The sequence below is a fragment of the Meleagris gallopavo genome, chromosome 8 (assembly GCF_000146605.3).
Source record: "Meleagris gallopavo isolate NT-WF06-2002-E0010 breed Aviagen turkey brand Nicholas breeding stock chromosome 8, Turkey_5.1, whole genome shotgun sequence".
NCBI classification, from domain to species: domain Eukaryota; kingdom Metazoa; phylum Chordata; class Aves; order Galliformes; family Phasianidae; genus Meleagris; species Meleagris gallopavo.
The window spans coordinates 10,392,046-10,411,156 of record NC_015018.2 but is presented as its reverse complement, the minus strand read 5'-3'; the positions used below and the strand labels follow the sequence as shown (position 1 = coordinate 10,411,156).

At 47.7% G+C, this 19,111-nt stretch overlaps 2 protein-coding genes across 4 annotated transcripts in view; one reads left to right on the top strand and one right to left on the bottom strand.

Moving 5' to 3' along the window:
- The first annotated feature begins 1,533 nt into the window (after positions 1 to 1,533).
- Positions 1,534 to 9,409, top strand: TACR2 (tachykinin receptor 2). Of its 3 annotated transcripts, none has more exons than XM_019617514.2 (5): positions 1,544 to 2,653; positions 5,654 to 5,848; positions 7,113 to 7,203; positions 7,623 to 7,819; positions 8,137 to 9,409. In XM_019617514.2, exons 1-5 carry the CDS (start codon positions 2,250 to 2,252, stop codon positions 8,330 to 8,332), a joined length of 1,083 nt encoding a protein of 360 aa, XP_019473059.1. In that variant the 5' UTR covers positions 1,544 to 2,249; the 3' UTR covers positions 8,333 to 9,409. The 3 variants fall into 3 exon arrangements, with proteins under 3 accessions (XP_031410238.1, XP_019473059.1, XP_003207943.1); XM_003207895.4 differs by having other exon boundaries at positions 1,547 to 2,653; positions 7,047 to 7,203; positions 8,137 to 9,407; XM_031554378.1 differs by lacking the exon at positions 8,137 to 9,409 and having other exon boundaries at positions 1,534 to 2,653; positions 7,047 to 7,203; positions 7,623 to 7,823.
- A 134-nt stretch (positions 9,410 to 9,543) lies between these two features.
- The window catches only part of LOC100542794 (hexokinase-1), a 26,910-nt gene continuing 17,342 nt past the window's right edge, over positions 9,544 to 19,111 (bottom strand). The window contains exons 11-19 of the mRNA XM_010714296.2: positions 18,905 to 19,109; positions 18,506 to 18,654; positions 18,280 to 18,399; positions 17,233 to 17,328; positions 16,241 to 16,340; positions 14,871 to 15,054; positions 12,438 to 12,593; positions 12,040 to 12,273; positions 9,544 to 11,372 (exon numbers count right to left, since the gene is read on the bottom strand). Of these exons, the coding sequence (XP_010712598.1) occupies positions 11,228 to 11,372; positions 12,040 to 12,273; positions 12,438 to 12,593; positions 14,871 to 15,054; positions 16,241 to 16,340; positions 17,233 to 17,328; positions 18,280 to 18,399; positions 18,506 to 18,654; positions 18,905 to 19,109 (1,389 nt within the window). The 3' untranslated portion in view covers positions 9,544 to 11,227. The remainder of the gene's footprint in view (positions 11,373 to 12,039; positions 12,274 to 12,437; positions 12,594 to 14,870; positions 15,055 to 16,240; positions 16,341 to 17,232; positions 17,329 to 18,279; positions 18,400 to 18,505; positions 18,655 to 18,904; positions 19,110 to 19,111) is intronic.

Here is a 19,111-nt window from a genome sequence, read left to right as displayed (position 1 = left end):
GACGCCGTCACAGAGTCGCGGGTTCGCTGCGGGAAGCGGCGCTGCGGGAAGCGCGGAGCTGCTTTGCTCAGCGGCCAGCCCGGCTGCCCGGTGCAGACAGCGGCAGAGCAGCTCGGAACGTATAACGCCAATAACATAGAACAATCATTCCGAGTATTCCTTGCCTTAGTTATCGCCAATTTCGAATGCCTCTGACACCTACCACCTCGTCCCGTTGGCATCACTCACAGCTGGATGTCCCTCGTTAACAACTCGTGACTTCGGTTGCCCTTTCCCAACACAGTCCCTTGTTTTCATGCTCCAGTTTTGGCAAACATAACCTCAGAGCAGGACATGCTGGATGGGGACGCTGCGTGATAGCATCATCCATTTGCCCACTGGTGTTACTCTGGGGTTTCTACAAGGAAGCCATGTGAAAATAGCTGAATAACCCTCTTTTGTCTAAATCTCAGGCTTTGCCTCAACACCAAAACAACACCTTTCTGGACACAACTAATAGAGGTCAGCAGTAAATGGCTTTCCTCTTGAAGCTGAGGCCAACATGCAATACAGTGAAAGCCTCCATCACCTCTCTGTGTTATCTGTGTTCCAAAACACAAAATGTACCTTGTTCACGCTCGTTGACCTTCCAGCCCCACATCTTTTGTTTGCATCTCTCACCCTTTGCTCAGCCCTCTATCGCGCCGATAGAAAAAGCAACAATGACAGCAGCCAAATCCAACCCCTGCCTTAGGTTGCCCCTTTCCCTTCTATGTCCCCAGCAACATTGCAGGAACAGATTTTGCTCATGGCCACGGACAAGTGTGAATTCTCAAGGAACTTGGAGCTGCCTTTGCAAAAATCACTCCAGTTTGGAAGTGAAAAGGCCAAGAGTGCATGCTCCCAGCCAGCCAGGTGCCAGGCCGATAGTCTTGTCACAGCAATGCCAGCCTGAGAGTAAAGGTGATGGGTGGAAGTGAGTGCAAATCCCTGGTGACAGCATGACACACATGAAACACATCCTGCTTCCAGCAGAGCAGGCATGAGCTGTTGCCAAACAGCCTTTGAAGCCTCAGCCTCACTATGCTGCTTGTATTTATGTAGTTTGCTCCAGCTCTGACAGTGAGCAGAGCTGTGCTCACTCAGCCCAGGCTTCTCACTCACTTTTCTGCACCAGCTGAAGTGGGGCTGAATTTTCAGTAGCTGAAGGGAGATTTCTGGTGGATTTTTTCAGATGGACTCTGAGAACCAGCATCCCCCCAGAGCCGTACCAAAAGTCACTGCTCAGATCTGGCTGTGGCAATAAGCACTGGCAATCCTTCATGCACCAACAGGATGTGCTGCTTTCATTTGCATAAATTAAATCATACTCCATCTATTAAACATTGATGGCTGAGTCACGTTGCATTGCACAGTCACCATTCAGTGAAACGTATCAAAATGCTGATAAGCTGACAGATAGCTGCAGAGGGCAACTTGCTCAACTCTCATTGAGTATCGTTTCCTTTTTGCTGCAGGAGTTCCCACGAAGGCCCTGGATATACAGGGACTGCAGCAATGCAGCCAGCCTTGATCTCAGCCTCCAAACACTGATACAGCAGCACTTCCATTTCAGAGTTTATTCCCAAACAAACGGAGGGAGGAAAAGAACTTTAAGCACCACTTTGCTGCGTTTCATTTGATGCCAACTTGGTTGTTTAGCTTTTGCCTGTGAGGCTCCACCTTCTTTCCGAGTCCCCTTAAACCACATACAACATCTATCCCAGTGCAGCTCCTGCCCAGCACACCAGCAGAGTCACGTCCCCGTGGTGCTGCGGAGCAGTTGGGCACCCTGTGCCTCCAAAAACTACCACCACACAATGGGATTCCCATTGGATTGGAAGGATTTGTGGCTTGATACATCTATCAATATCTTCTTGGCCCTCCAATAATCTAAAGGAAGAGATTGCCTGGCACCAACTTGGGAAACATTCCTCTTCCTATTTTAAAGGATAAAGGAGCACAAGTGAGAAGAGTTTTTCTCTTGGTTCCGCTCTTCTCACGCAGGTTACAATGCCAGGCAGGGAGGAGGGCCTCTCTATCGATCATCTCCTCCTGGCACTCTGCTGCCTCACTCAGAAAACAAGAGGAGAGGACACGAGACACCTCATCCCAACGTGTTTTTAACGGCCCTTGAACCATTGGATTGAGGATTCATAACACCAACACCGACTGCAAGAAAGCACATATATGCCAGATGATTTTGTTTTGTGCTTAGCTGGAAAGAAAAGATGAGCACCTTTCCCATTTCAAACACCAGCAACATTTCGCAGGCCGACTACCTCGAGGACGATGACAACTGGACAGCAGTCACCCAGTTCACCCAGCCAGGATGGCAGATCGCCCTGTGGGCCATCACCTATTCCTTCATCGTTATCGCCTCCATCATCGGCAACGTCACCGTCATCTGGATTATCCTGGCGCACAGGAGGATGAGGACTGCCACCAACTACTTCATCGTTAATTTGGCCCTTTCGGATTTGCTGATGTCCGCTTTCAATACCATCTTCAATTTTATCTATGCCAGCCACAACGTCTGGTATTTTGGCGAGGAATTCTGCAGGTTTCAGAACTGGTTCCCCATCACCGCAATGTTTGTGAGCATTTACTCCATGACGGCTGTTGCGGCGGAGAGGTAAGAGGCAAAGGGGGAAGATAAGATCTGAAAAGCCTTTCCTGGGTTACAAATCATGATTGCAATGCTTTGTGCGATCGGCCCCCACCTACTGTGTCAGGTGCCTTATCAGAAGAGTGGGGTGAGCGCTAGGCAAGTAGGCTATGGGGTTACAGGCTAGTCCTGGCATGAAAGTGTGCTCTTCTGGCTTATCTCCATCCTGAGTCTATAACAAGTGAAAGTGGCTGAAATTTTATTGTTCCCGTGTTACTGATCATAAAATGTTCCCCCACCACCATGTTATCTCATTCTTTCTTTTCCAACCATGAGGAGCCATCCCTGGGATGGAGCTGCAGCAATAAGAACACACTGTGGGACGCTGAAAACATTGTAAACCGCAGTCCCACTTGCTAGCCCAGTGCGCTGGCAAACCCCCAGCAACAGTGGGAAGCAGATTAGGAACGGCGGTCGGTTGCAGCGGATCGCAAGAATGGCACATTCCAAGAGAAAGGGAAGTAATCAGAGTGATTTTGTTTGACTTCTGGGGTAATTGGCATTTTCATAATACTCTTTCCATCTGCCAAGCCTCTTTACTCGAGCTTAACTTCAGGCACTCGCTGTGTTTACACCTCATTGGTAAGCAGCGTGACGCTGTTTTTCTTTTTACTAGAAAGTGGTCAGAAGTCCATGGGAATTTTCTGACCTGCAGGCAGTCAGTGAGGGCATGGAGCAGCTAAGTGCCCTTCAGGACTCTCTGCTCTCCTTCCTTCCATCCTTCCGCCCTCCCTCTGTTCATTCCACTGTCCGCCTGACTCCAGGAATCTTTCTGGCAGAGGCCTGTCCCCAGACATCCAGAAATACTGCTGCTTCCTTATTGAGCCCTTCTGCTGACCCCACAGTTCCCCTCCGATTTCCTGTTTCTTATCAAGCGTGCATATCTGCAAAAGGCTCTTCCAGGGAGACGGTTCCCCTAGAGCCCCCCCGAGAAGCCCTACTCTGTGACTCATTGGGGTGAGTCCATCTCTCCCACCCCGCTCGGGGCTGGGCTCGCCTCACGCACCCAGCAGCAGGAAGCAGGAGACAGGCGCATCGCAGCAGATAAACAAACCAGCTGGCGAGAGAAGGCTTTGCCCTGCATGTGTGACGCCCAGAAACCGGCCCTGCAGCTTGCCAAGTACGGGGCAGCGGCTGCCGTAGCGGCTGGAAGGGTTGGTAATAAGCATGGGGATGAGTGATGTGTTGATCGCCCTGCAGATGAAAGCAAGGCTGTATTTAGATGCAACAGCAGCTCCATCTGAGACTCCAATACTCTTTTGCTTTTCCTGGCTTGAAATCAAGGGCTGTTGGTAACAGCTGTTTCATACACAGTCTGCTAAAGATCTTCGAAATAACCCCATTTCGGCCTGTCCCCACAACTTCCCGCTCTCGTTCCTTAGGGACGTTCGATGGAAGTATCTATACAGCCAAAATCTCCCTGTTCGCTTGGCAAAGATCAGAAAGAAAACTTGGCATCTCCCCACAAACCATATTTAGCTATTCTTGCTTATCCTTAAAATAGATCCTGACACGGTCTTCTGGAAACTTGCAGCTTCCATTTATTGTTATGAGAACTCACGTCCTCGTTGGCTCCATTGCTTAGGTTTAACAGAACACTGTCTTTAGAACCTGTTTATTGTAAGGAAGGGGGACAAGAAGTGTTCGATCCATTCGTCATCACTGCCTGCCTGGACAGTCACAGCTTCAGTTGCTCACATCCACATCCTGGGATGTCCCGCGGACGGGGGTACAAGCAGGGGACAAAGGCAGATCTGCACAGCAAGAGGAGGGAGGAAAGCACGGTGATACTCTGGGCTCCTGCAGCATGGGCTGCTGGTCAGGCTGCTCCAGCAGCACAGCAATCATACCTGGGACCCACTGGTCACCGGAGCTGCAGATCATGGTTTTGGGAAACACTTTGGAGAATATTTGCAATGTCATGCTTCCCTGAGCAGGTTCAAGCATTGTATAACACCGCCTGCGATGAGCTAAGGAAATGCAAGGTGACACGAGCACTTTATAGCTAAAAAAGGCTCTGCTGTGTGCAGCTCTGGCTTGTTGACCGTGCTGCCTGTGTGGGCAGCCACTCTCCGTCCTGCAGCAGTGTCAGTGGAGCTCCCTCTCAACAGCTCAGCCAGCAGACAGCAGAGGATCCACAGATTTCCACCAGAGGCCATTAGCATTTTCCACTCTATTTTGCCTTTGTAACAACTGTGACAAATACTGCGGAAAGCATGACAGAAATGCATAATTGATTATGTACTCATTACGATCCCATGCGTTTCTGCTCAGGGAACTTAAAACCAGGCAGAGAAGTAATCCAATAGTCAGATGTGGCATGAGGGCCCTGAGCAGGTGTAGGGCAGAAGGGGCAGCCCGTCCCTTAAATCACAAGGGCTCCAGCTTTGGCAGGCAGAGGTGAATAGCAAAACAGTTTCCCACTGCTAAGAATCAGTGGGAAAAAATGCAGTGTAAAGGATATTGAGAATTGAGGCTCCAATCTGCTGTCTTCATGATACTTGGTATCAAATGATATCGACACAGTGGGAATAGTGTGTTTAGGTCTTTTTGGTCAAGAAGGGAAGAAAAGCAATGCGTAACTCCAAACAAACACAAACAGTTCACAGCATCAAATTTTAGACCAAATATACAAAGCATTTTAAAAAATAATTAAAAATTAAACTAGCAAAAAGAAAAAAAAACACCCATAATTCAAAGTAAGGGAAATACTTGAGAAGTATCATGTGCAGACAGCATAAGTGGTGCTTCCTCCTTGCACCAGAGGTATCCATCCATCCAAATGGGACTAACATCCTACCTTAAGACTTGCAGTCTTCCCCTTCAGAATGGACTTAGCTCTTGGAGCCTACCAGAATAGCTCTGCAAATAAGGCCCGCCATATTGTTGGGTGAATTTTTACACTTGTTGTATTTGTTGCAAAGTTTACCAATGCAACTATAAATGTATTACCCATTTTTCTTGCAGGTATGTGGCAATAATTCATCCCTTCAAGCCCAGGCTTTCTGCTGGAAACACCAGGGTCATCATTGGGATAATCTGGCTGGTGGCCTTTGGGCTCGCCTTCCCACAGTGCTTCTATGCTGAGATCATGATGGACAACGGGACAACAAAGTGCATCGTCGTCTGGCCAGATGACGTTGGGTCAAAGCACCAGCTCACGTAAGAGAGAGGAGAAAACTCACAATTTCTACAAAAAGTTACCAAACTAATTTAGTGTCTGAGCTGTTGGCTGCACACTGTACTGGGGGAGAGGGCTGAAGGAGGGTGAGATTTGGGAGAACCGCATAGTGGGGGAAAATAGGTTTGGGGTAGCCCATCCTAGCTTAGTTTTAAGTCAGCTGAGGGAACAGCTGCCATAGTAAGGAAGGGTGACACACAGTCCTGCCCTGCTTTGCAAAGTGGCTGTAGGAACAAGGAACTCTGGACACCTCCTGTGGCTGCTCACTGCCTCTGTAACTGGTTGTCACACAATTACGTGCCAAGTTTCCAGGAGCTCTGTGTGAGCCTGGCTGATCTGCAGCCTGTCCAGCATCATAAATCTTTGTGCATCTGCCAGCTCACTGCTCCCGTGCACCCTCAGACCTGAAGGATGGGGAGGCAGAGCTACAGGAGGCGGGCAACAGAGGCAAAACATCCCCAAGGAGCAAAACAACAGCAAACCAGCCTGATCCAATCCCTGCGGAGCTCTGCAGAACAGCTGAGCCTGTTCCTAAGCAATGAGTGTTACATGGTGTTGTCATGCAGAGAAAAAGCACGCATACCCGGCCTTGTGCAGGCAGTGCCAGCAGTGTGTGCCAGAGCCCTCCTTCCTAATCCAAGTTTTCATACTGTTTATGTTAATTTGACAGCCACTGTAACTGAGTGAGCGGGTTGTTCCCTCCCCATAAATGGTGCCTGCTTAGAATAGTCAAACCCAAGCAGAGGAGCTGTAGGGTAACAGGGAGCCAGAGCTCACATACAACCGAGGACCGTGGCAGCACTTTCATCTGGAACAGAAATGGAGTAGCGTGCAGGTGACAAATGCTTTCAATACACCACTCACATGCTGTAGCCCAGCAGTGGTCAACCATCCCACCACAAGAGAGATGAGCCTTTGCTGGAGTCACCGTCCCTGGTGTTGCAGCCATGGAGATGTGGCACTGAGGGATGTGGGCAGTGGGCAGATGGGGTGGGCTGGGTGAGGGGAGAGGGCTTTTCCAACCTCATGATTCCACGATTCTGTTCACAGAAGCCCCTGTAATGATGTTGATAGGCAAAATTTCTTGATGATGCTTTGCCATTGAAGTTGATGAGAGCCATCAATTTCTCCCTTCAGGAGACACACTGATATGGAAATGTGCTTATTTTTCTTTTTCAGGTATCACATTGCAGTGATCGTGTTGATTTATTTACTACCTTTAATGGTGATGTTTGTTACATACAGCATCATAGGAATTACTCTGTGGAGCAGCGCAGTTCCAGGCAACCACGTTAATCGAGTCCGATACAAACATCAAGTTAATGCCAAAAAAAAGGTCAGAAGTGAGACTCAAAAATGAATATCCTCAGCACAGCAGCTCTTCTGGCTCCTGCTTCAGTTAAAGCTTGCATTTGATATGAAATCTTGCAGGATCTTTGGGCATCAAAGGTTGATGGATTATATCTTGGGCAAGGGGCAAAGGGCATCACCCAGTGAGCAGGGTAAAAGCAACGTTCTCTACACCCCAGCCAGGGTCCAAAGAAGGCAGCTCACATCAGTGGCTGCCCGGCAGAACTCCATGCCTGGTGAATCCACATGCCTCCCATTTCCTTCACCGGGACTGGTTTCCTCGCCCGCACGCAGCACCTCAGGGGGGCAAAACAGGCCTAGAACAGCAGCAGAGTTTTGTATATCCCAGCAAGCTCAGCCAGACAGAGGCCCATGTAATGCACACTTCTTATTTCTTTTCCCCAGTTTGTGAAGACCATGGTGGTGGTTGTGATCATTTTTGCGGTCTGCTGGCTGCCCTATCATATATACTTCATCCTGGGGAGTTTCAAGGAAGACATCTACCAGCAGAAGTACATTCAGCAGGTTTATCTCACCATCTTTCTGCTTGCCATGAGCTCAACAATGTACAACCCTATCATCTACTGTTGTCTCAACCAAAGGTGAGTAGCATGCCTTAATATAAGGAAGGAGGGAAGAATCTGCAACCCCCTCAATGCATCTGCTGGCCCAGCACCAGGTTGATTCAGTCACTTGCTCCCCTCTGAACCCCCAGCATGGGCATGATGCTCATGTGGGTCTGCACACCTCCAGCAGCACCAGCCCAGTTTCACTGGGACACCACCAACAAAACGCCCAACCCTAGAGTGGTACTTTTTATTTCCATGGTGATTCAGGGGTAGAATCAAGATGCACGTTTGCTCTTTCTCTGTGTGATTGAAAAGATCTTTGCATTTATCTTCCTCTCTTATGCTTACAGGTTTCGTTCTGGTTTCAAATTAGCCTTCCGGTGGTGTCCATGCATAAGAGCAACTGAGAAAGACAAGCTTAAACTCACAGCCCCATCTGTCTGTCAGTCAACCCGCAGAAAGGCAAGAAGATCAAGTTCCAACACTGAAACTCAATTCAATGAGAAAGAGAAGACCTCACTTACCCTCACCCAGCAAACCCTTTGATTTCTTCTGAGAAGCCTGCCCTGAACTGTGCTGAATTCTGGGGTTTTCAGGCCTGCCACTTCCACTCTCACCAATTAGAAGTGAGAAACAGTTCCCTAAAAAGTTATCTTTGCATGGATTTCTATAAGCTTGTACCAAAATATGATGTAATTTTCCTGTTAAACTGTGCTCAGGTGACTCCTCTACCTTCACCTCCTTCATTGTGGCACCCAGCTGGGGACTGGTTCTCTGAAGAATCACAGACAGGGTTGGGTGAGCCTGTCCCTGAGGAAGGTGCTCAGCAATATCTGCTGAGGTCAGCTCCTTAGCCCCCACACTGAGCAGCCAGGATTGCAGCACATGGCGTGACACATGGGTGTGCAATAGCCATGGCATTTCTGAACTTTGTACTCTGAGGCTGCCTGTACCACAACCTCAGCAGCCCTGCCAAGTCCCCATCACAGAAGCCCCTTTGTTGTGCCCTTCTAGACTTACCCATTTCTGTCATCACCGTTCTTTCCTTCTCGGATACTAAAATAAAGGCTGAAATGTGTCATCTTCAAAGCCTGAGTTTCGTGCACGTATGCAAAACAGAAGCTGAAATACAAAAGCGATATATAATGTGACACAGTATTTTATACCAGGTTGATAAGTAGCACCTTGCAATCCCCTTCACCCTTCATGATAGGTTTGCATGTAGCATTACAGAGCCATACCTTGGCATGCAGAATGATCCTACAACGTCAACAAGATCCAATTATTTCAAATACCTCTCTCACATGCAGCAGTCCCTGAGGACTTCTATTACCTAAGGGTAAGAAGCAGTTTGGAAATGGAAGCGCCACCAGTTCCTGCTTCTTCCACCTGTGGTAGGAAGGTCACGCAGTTAGAAACACAAACTCCCTCCCTGCTTGCTATCAGTTACATCCAGCTAACAAAATCCAACAAACCTGTGCCCTCACATCCAAAACTCAGTCACCCTAAGATCAGAGTGCTGTCAGCTCTGTGCCTCTGCTGAGCTATGAGAGGGAGTACCAGGCCCAGAGGCCTGCACGACAAGCACCCTCTTGGAATAAACACACACACATACACACACAAAACAACAACAACAACAAAAAACAACCAGGCACTACCAGGATTAGGTTCTGGCTCTCCCTGCACAATAACTCTTCCCAAAGCACTAAGCTGGCAGCCAACAGCACCTCTTCCAGAAAGAACCACTAAACACCAGGTAACACACATCAGAAAGTTTAATATTGTCACAAATACCACATAACACTAGCATCAGAGCTACTAGTGTGCAAAGTAAAAAGACTCTCTACCTTTGCAAAACCAGTCAGGCATGCATTTTTCAGGTAGACACACTTAAAGCTGCAATGACTGTTTGTGACTCACATGTTACTTTACAACATTCACTCACAGTGCACCATAACGCATATTGAAATGTTATCGATAGGTAGGGCAATCCAAATCTTAGGGGTGGCAAGAGGACGAAGAGGAGCAGCCCGCACGCTGTCAGCTACTTTCTGCGGGAGAAGAGAGTGGGGAGAACCATGCAGAGACTTCACGTGTATTTTGGTAGAAGAGTGGGAATTCAGCGCTGCTGCGTGGTCTCCCTCTTTGCAGAAAGCAGAGCGACTGGCAAGTGTTATTTAGCTTTTGCCTTCCTAACTGCTTCTCAATGTAAGTAATGCAACTGACTGCTGTGCAAATACAATAATGGCATCGACTCGACAGAGGGCAGGATGCACCAAGTGTACACGGTCTTTGTCATTGCTTTAGTCCTTGGAATAAGCCGGGCCTGCTGTTGTCTTTGTGGTTTGTTTAGGTCCTCAACATCAAGCTTAAAATGAAGCCCTCGCGTTCCTTTCTGGTCATTAACTCTAGCTGAATGCTCGTGTTCTGAGTGCCTGCTTAACAGTACTAAAGATTAAAGCTTTGTGTGGAAGCAAATACCCATTTAAGGCGAGAGGCAGAAGTACGCATCTGAGTGATACTACTGAGCTGCAGATTCCTAGGAGGGCAGCTGCACACCCTGAGCTAAACTAATGAGAAGAGATAAAAAATAACTTTCCTAAGAACTCTTTAAACAGATGAAGACAGCACAGCCCAGGGAACATAGGCTTACTGATTTCCCAGGTCTGAAGATTTGGATTACCCCAATCACCAGCCGTTTTGTTGTAGGGATTTCGTGCCAAAATGTTACAGATTTTGCTCAGTAACACAACACCGTTCACAGAAGCGAGGGGAAATACCAGTGGAACTAGAACAGTGGGACAAGGGCGTTTACTTTAATTTTACCATGACAAAATAGGCATCAAGAAAGTAAGTAAGTTGCGTTGTCATATCCCACCATAGAGTTACGTGCGTGCACAGCGCCGACACACCGCAATTCTTCCAAAGTGGCCTTAAACAAAATAACAGCAGGTAGATCTGCGGGAGGGAACTGTTGCTTCCCTTTCACAGAAAGCATCAGCACCCAGGCACGGTGGTCAGCGTGCTGGCAGTGCACTTCACAGGGAAGCTGCAAAGGTCACACTCGGTACGACGCAGTGGCAGATCTCAACGCACATCAACGGGGGGAAATTTAATCTCGGACAACAACCGGTTGTTTTGTAACTGCAGAAATTATAGACCAGTTTTTTATAGACCAGTTGGGAAAGGTACCAACAAGGTGAATAAGAAACATGCAGATTGGGGTCCATAAACAGGAGATATTATTAACAGCACACATTCTATCTTGTATCCTATTCTTTTTATGTCATTAGTTGCATTTTTTTTCCCCGATAAAGCAGTGAGTTCTGTTGTTTTCTTTCTTTTCTTTCTTTTATTTTTTTTTAAACCAGTTCAGACTACGCAGTCGCTGCTTTAGGAGAAGGTGCTCACAAGACAGACTCAAGGCCAGGGCTGTGGAGTTCAGTTCTGCTCGGCATCACGAAGCCTGCATCCCACTGCCGTGATCAGTGCTGCCCCTTTCCCGCTGCCATCCTCCGAGAGCAGGAAAGTCACATCACACTTGGGTGCCAGGTCTTTGACTGTTTGGTGCATAATCCTCGAAAAGCTGCAAAGGGAAATAATGGCAGTGGGCAAGGGAGGTCTTGCAGCATCCACAGAGCACAGCACTGCTGCAGGCCTTTGCAGTGCTCCCCTTATCACAGCAGAGGTAACTAAATGCTGGAAACTATAGTGGGTGAGAAGATTGGGAGCAGAGGTCTTTTCTCTCTCTTCACATTGGGCTATCTGGATCGCTAGAACTACAACAAAGTGGAAAAAAAGATATTGTCTGCTCTTCTCCTTCTCATCTACCTCCTTACACTGGAGACAGGCACTATTCCTGTCCTCCTTGTGGACCTAACTGTGCTAGACCCCCTGCTTTTGCCTGTTGCTGCTTCCTAGTGGTCCATCCCCTCTGCCTGATGAGCAGAGCCATCTCCCAGAGAGGCATCAGGCACTCAAGCTGCTCTGTCATTTCTTGTACATAGCCAAGAGATCATTGCTACGTGGCTTCAAACCTGTTCAGCAAGCTGTGTCGCCTTCAGCTTGGCACAGCCCCCTGAGTCCTTCACAAGTCTTTCTTGATCCTCTCATAACCTTCTAGAAGGCTCCAGCCAACCCTGATTAAGATCTCTTTTCCCTGGCTCTCATCCTAGCAAACAAGCGAAACCACTTGGGAAAAGGACACGTAGCATCGCACTACAGGCAAAACAAACACAGAGGTGAATACTCACTGTGGGTGTAGTTTGTACAGAGTCCCATCCACACCAACCGTTATCTCCAGGTGCTCTAAGCCTCTGTTCTCCCTAATTTTATCTACAACTGCAGCCATTCCGGCACCACACAACTGAGCTGCTCGCTTCGACACCGCTCCGCACACTGTCTTGACAATGATACTGTCATCGCACGTGCTGTTGAGCCCCAGCTGCTGGAGAATGGTTCGCACCTGCAGCAAGGCTAACCTGTCACTGTGGGAGCCGAAGAACACAGCATTAGAGGCTTTCCTCAGCTGAGCCACTGGCAGGAGCCTCATTGCATCAACAGCTGCTTCCACTGTCAGGCCCCACCAGCAGCACCACGACACGTTACCACACTGATTCACTCTGCACAGCCTCCCACGTGATGCCCTTACCTTTCAATCTGTGAAAGGAACTTGGTTTCAAAGATATGCCTGGTCTTCAGCGTCTCTGAAATCTGCCCTCTGAACAGGAACCCTCGTTTGGTGAAGTCAATCAAAATATTGCGGACTATTTCCCCCAGGTACATCCCACTGATCATCTTCTCATACCTGCAAGGAAAGACAGCAGCACAGCTCAGAGGGACACCTGACAGAGGGATACGTGCAGGCAGGGCATGAAACATGCAAACCAATTGAAAAAGAACAGTCATTTATTATGGCAAGAAAAAGCAGAAACTCTCAGTGGGAAACCTTGGGAGTCCATCTAAAAGTACCTCACATATTCCTCCTGTCCATTTCCCCCCTGGCAGGCAGTTGTTAATGACAGCTAATATTTCTCCCAGACAAAAGAAATGAAAAATTGTTGCCAGAGAGCCAAATGGTGCCTGGATGGAAGCTGTTTGCTGTGCATTCCTTAGCAAAGCACTGAGCAGAACCTGGGGAAAACCTGTAGCCACTGTCCAGAGTTTGGGGAGTCCTCTCAAAGCATGGATGTGACCTTGAGTAGAAAAAGCTCAGTGGCTCCATGCAGGAAAAGTATAGCAAAGTCACAAGGTACGGTCACTCTGAGCGCAGCATTTTTAAGGGAGTGCTGCAAAATGCCTCTTGAAAGTTTAAAAATAAATAAATAAATAATGTGAAGAGGTATGGTCAGCACATTCCCAGGGTCACTGACCTGTATGCTACCAAGCCAGGGGACCAGGTCTGGTTTGGGCTTTTCAATTAATTCCAGCACCTGATTTCCAGTAAGGAACCAGTAGTTCAAAAGCCAGCAGGAGGAACCAAGCCATCCTGAACCTCTCAAGCAGCACACAGACCCTAGTTTCCCACCAGGTCTGCCCTAGTCTGCAGAGAGGGAATGTTTTCCACCTGCAGACTTCCTCTTGGCACACACCAAGTAGTGGTGCTCCATGTGGCCGTGGGCAGCCCTGTGCTGAGGATGGGAGTCTGTTTGGCTCTCCTTCCCTTCCAGCATCATTCTGGAGTGAAAGGAGCATTCTGTGCTCCGTAACCGAGCTGTGCCCTTAGCAATGAGAACTGAACACTTTTTCATTTAGTGAAAAGTGCTTTCAGTGATGCATCTTTTATTTCACCTCCTGAAGCTCTAAGCAGGGTTTCTGCCCTGTAGGGAACTGAGCCCAGCGGAGCAGCCACCTGGAAGCAGGCCATGCAGTCCATTTAATACCAGGAGCTCTCCCAGGCTTGTACCCAGTAAGGGCCCTGATTGCCCAATTCTTTCTGGAATCAATTATTCCCCCTGGCAGCCTCCCACCTATGGCTGCTTACTCTATGCCAGCTCCACCACTGCATTAGCCTCACTCAGTGTCTGCCCCTCTGCGTCTGTCTGCACTCTAACCTCCCAAGAGTTTCCCCAGGGACCTTCCTACTTGCCCACATCCCCAAGGATCCTAGGCAGATTTACTTTATTTGCACAATTTTCTTATGCATTGCTGCAGAGAAATGAAAAATAGCAGTCTGGGCATGAGGCAGCACATGTGTGTCAGCACAGTAATGCCATGCTGGGTCCACCTCTTTGTCAGCCCTTTCTTGCAGGGCACAGGGAAACACTTGCTCACACAAGAGCTGAGTCCCCAAAATGGGGCCAAGAAAGGCAGGTCCTCTAATGTACCACATTACCCAGAAAATTGCCTCAAATAAGAATAGGCTGCAACTGATAGAGAGCTCATAACTGCATTACAGTGATCAGCTTCAAGCTCCAAACCATGCCATCAGGTTTAGGCTGAGCATTTCAGCCCTGCAGAGGTTGGAGCTAGATGATTTTGAGGTCTGTACCTACCCAAGCTATCCTGTAATTCTACAACTCCAAGAGGCAAAGGTCTCTACAGATAGAGTTCAGCTAAAAGAAATTGAACTGAAATCAAGAGCATAAGAATGACAAGCCATATTAAACCCTTGTATACAATATGGGATGAGAAATAGGGTGTCTCAGTAATCAGAAGACTCCTGAGACTCTCACCAAAAACCCTGCACCACAGTTCCATGGCAGCAAACAAGCACTGAATAGACACTCGGTGGACATAAGGGCTCTACCTACACAAAGGGCTGGCAAAGGAATTTGATAGTAGTTAAATGATCTTAGAGCTTTGTAAAGAAGACACAGAGATGCTGCTGCAGAACAGCCTGGCAATGATTAGGACCTCAACTGCCAATATAGGAGACAGTAGAAAGAGAAGATGAGAGATGTTTGCCCTCTTGGAGGCTAGAAAAAGAGAAGCAGAGAAGGGAGAAATCACACAGGACAGAACGGCTGCAGTCATTCTCCACTCTTTACCTCTCCTTTCTGAGAGCTGGGAGAAATCCAGTTCTCTCTTAAAAGCATTTGAGGCAGTCTGGCTTATTCTCAGCACAGCATTTATCGGACAGTACCTTTGCTTTCCAGCATTTAGTGAATAGTCATCAACTGCTTTGTCATATATTGTCCTGATATCGTCCAGGCATCCATTATCCCCGAACGCTCCCCACTCCATGTTCACACACATCCGTCCTTGCTCACCATCCACCATCTCTACGTTTCTCATCTCCTCCATGTAACAGGCATTGCTGCCAGTTCCTGAAGAGAGAAAACATTGAAAAAAAATTGAAATTCCTGGCAGTCACCTTCCACAGAGCCCACAGACCTGTGAAATCTGGGGGAAAATCTGGCGAAGGGAAAACTTCAGGAAGTTCTGAGGCATCAAGCAAAGAAAGCTCCAGAGATTTTACTGGCTGGGTGGCAGGATATTGTTTAGTTTTTGCTTGTTTTGTTGGGTGTTTTTTTTTCTGATGCACAAAATTCAATTGCAGACTGACAGGCTGTAGATGATCTCTTGTTGCCAGCAGACAAAAAGCAGAGACCCCGTCTCACCTGTGGCAGTTTCCAAAGTATTCAGTGGCCAAAGCAATTCATGCAGGGGACAGGGGGCTGCTAAAGCCCTGAGGCTTTTGCTCTCATTATCCCAGGCCACCTACCAAGTCCCTGCTCTGCACGCAGACAGCAGCTGCAGAGTGTGTCTGGCAGGGCTGCAGCACAGACAGAGGATGCTCACAGCATCCCAAGGACGTGATGCCCTTCCTGCAGGGAACTCCCCCTGAAAACATGTCAGCGATGGAGCGGCACAGACACAGCTTCCTACCCACACTGCACTGTGCTGACTCATCCTGGACATTCTCCAACTGTCTGATGGAGTAATTGGTAATATTTTATCTTCCTCAAAGCCAATTTGAAAGCGTTGTTTAAGCTCACAGATGCTTTGATCCCTTCACTTTCTCATTGGGCAAGGCCCAGAGAACTCATTTCTCTGGAGAACTTTGTGAATTCGCACCATCCATGCCATAGAGATAGCCAAAGCCCAGGCATGACATGTACAAATGCATCAGCAGTCACCTGTGGAGTTCTTTACTACGAGAGTGGTGAGGTGCTGGAACAGGCTCCCTAGAGAGGTTGTGGATGCCTCGTCTCTGGAGGTGTTCAAGGTCAGATTGGATGGGGCCCTGGGCAGCCTGGTCTAGTATTAAGTGTGGAGGTTGGTGGCCCTGCATGTGGCAGAGGAGTTGGAGGATCGTGACCCTTGAGGTCCCTTCCAACCCTGGCTATTCTGTGATTCTGTGATTTCAGCTGTTCAACTGCTAGGAAAGGAACTGGTAGCTGATGCATTTTGTCAATCAGAACTTTCCTTCGTGTGCACTGATGGAATATTTTCAGGAAAGCACAGGGATGTCCCCATGAGAATACAGACACAAGTATTTCAAACACATACCCACAATGAGTCCAATTTCACAGTTTGGGTCTTCATAAGCACAAGTCATCATTGTGCCCACTGTATCATTCACTACAGCTACTACATCCAAGTCAAACTCCTTGGGAAAAGAAAAAAATAACAGTGAGAACGATCGGTTTGGAGAAACCCCCCCACACCAAAGGCAACACCAAAGGGGACACTACCAAAGCAAACAACTGGAAGTACTGGCCTGATTTCACACGTGCAGAAGTCAGAAGTTAACAGACCAGCAAGCAGCTACGGCATCTTGCATGCTCTACCTACTAAGGACTATAGCAACAGAAGGAAGTACTTTTCCAGCTGTTCTCTTTGGCTTATGCATAGTTGAGCACAGATCTTGAATACAGGCCCACAGCAGAGAGCTATTGCCATTCTGTATTTCAATAGTGCAGTAGCAAATCCAGCAGCACTTGCTGATAAAACTCAGTTAAATTTCACGCTGTCCTCTGGCTATTTTCTTCCCTTACTAGAAATCATCGGTTAAGTTGCTTGAAGCTTTTTAAAGAACAAGTGTTACAGAGCCTGTCATTTAGAGTGCACTGAGCAGCATTCCTACAGCCACTACATTGAATATTCCTGCTTTCTCAGTGCTCTGATGCAGTGGCAATCATGACAGGGTTTGAAAACTGCTTTGAAAGCTCTATTCAATTTAGCAAAGTCAGAAGCCTCTGGGGAAAAAAAAAGAAAACCTAAGCGAAGAAATTCCCCAGCATGGCTCATTTTCAGCAGCAGTTGCAGTTTGGTGGCTGAACTCTTGCACTTCTCCTAGACTGCCCTATGTGGTGACCAGGACATGTGGCCAGCAGAGCCACAAGCCACCAAATTTGCTGCGTCTGGACCTTCCACGCAGGGCAGGAGGCACAGCCTGTTTCCTCAAGGCACACTAACCCCACCAGAGGGAGCCAGCCTAACCAGAAGCTCTGTAGGCCCTGTAGGGGAGGGAGAATTAGAGGAAGGAAAAGTAAAATCACCTCTCTTCTTTTAATTCCTTCTCTTAGCAAATACACGACATCTTCTCCCTCACAGTCTGTAGCTTTGAATCCTTTTGTCCAGTTGAGAAGGATACCCTACAAAGAAAGCAAACAGGTTATCACACTTCCTGATGTACTGCAGAGTGCCCCAAATCCCATACCCCTCTAAGGGAACATCACTGAGTACTTCTATCTAATTTCTATCTAATTTCCCTGCATATACATTCGAAATGTGAAGTGCTTTAGTGTGTAGTTATACAGAATGTTCTGTTATCTCTGGAATTTGCATCTAACACTACTAACCATGCTCAGTCTCCAGATTTCCAGGACAGAAACACTTGCTAATGACTGAATCATTCTGCATCATGCCCAAAGACAGAAGGAGATAGTTAAAACAAAAAAGCAAAACATCAGACATCTTAGTTCGAGACAGAAACTATTTTTTTTGAAAGCACAGCTCGCTACAAAGCCATCACACCAGGAGACAGAGCTATTGCCCAAACTGCAGTGACACAACAAACTCAAAAAATAAAGAACGCAACAGAAAATGTATCTTTCTTCCAAAAACAAACAAAAAAAAGTGCTAAGAGAACAAGAAATTATTAACAGCTGCACAGGGTGGAATTGGTGGTGATACGCGGCAGCAGAGGAGTTCAACAGGAACTGTAGGCTACAGCAGAACCAGATCAGCCTGAGAAAGGCTCTGGCAGCAGGGGGGGACAGAGCCAGTGCTGCTTACTGCTGACACAACCAGGGAGGTAGCACAGTCCAGTGCATTTATATGGTTGGAAAAAAACATGTTGCATTAAAAAAAGGTCATCACGGAAAATTTAAATGCTCTTATCTGCCACGGCCATGGGCTAACCAGTACTTGCATTACTGCTTTAAAAAAAAACTATTTATAGGAGAAGCTGTGCTAGTCACAGTCAGAGCATGAACCCTCCCCTCTTATGACCTCCCTGTAAGTGCCCAATGGGTGATACAAAGGCAGAGAATTCAGACCTAGCATAAGCACAAAAGCAGATTCAAAAAAATTAAGGAACTCACAGCATCCAGACTGGTCTGCTTGCAAGGGAAGGAGAACGTGAAGCCAAGAGGAAGCCGCGCACCTTTTATTCCCATATAATCCAGGAAGTCCGAAATGCAGGTAACGATGTGGTCAAACAGCTTTAAAGAGAAGAGTCAACCATTTGAAGTTGCACATCACACTACTGCTCTTCAAAAAGTTACTTAAAAAGCAGCAGTGCTGTGGAAGAGAAACACAGATAATCACCTCTTCTCCGGTTCCCTGCATCACCTCTATAGGGATTGCATAGATCTTGTTGTGCATTTCAACTGTTCTCCTTTTACCACTGCGAATTTTCACCAGCAACACTCTGAAGTTTGTCCCTCCAAGGTCAAGTGCCAGAAAGTCTCCATTCTCTGTAAAAGAATATGTGTGCATGTGCATTTCAAGAACAAGAAGCAAAGACATGGGGTTGGGCTGCCTGCAGCATAACGGTAACACAGGCTGCCCTGCCCCGGACTGGGATTTTCTCTTTTGAAGGGATCTTCTCTTTCATTACAACAGATCTGCTCACCTTCACCAAACCCAAATCTCATTGCAGGGAGCTCACATTGGGTGCCCTGCAGTCAAGTCGTATCCCCCTCTCCAGCTACGGTACTCCCATACCTGTGCCATCTGGCGTGCTGCGGACAAAGGTGGGCAGCATTTTCACTTTGGCAGTCTCGTGACTCTTCTTCTTCAGGCCTGCTTCCATCTCTGTCCTCATCCTCTTCTTCACCTGCAGCAGCTGCTCATGGGTGAGCTTGAACTCAGCCAGCGTTTCATCGATGAGCCGGTGCTGCTCCGACAGCCGATACGCCACCGCCGTCACCA

Excerpts from the sequence above, each read along its gene's own strand:
- TACR2 (XM_003207895.4), top strand. The coding sequence starts at position 2,250 with ATGAGCACCTTTCCCATTTCAAACACCAGCAACATTTCGCAGGCCGAC. Across the intron at positions 7,204-7,622 it reads AAGTTAATGCCAAAAAAAAG|TTTGTGAAGACCATGGTGGT; the intron begins GTCAGAAGTGAG and ends TCTTTTCCCCAG. Across the intron at positions 7,820-8,136 it reads TACTGTTGTCTCAACCAAAG|GTTTCGTTCTGGTTTCAAAT; the intron begins GTGAGTAGCATG and ends TTATGCTTACAG.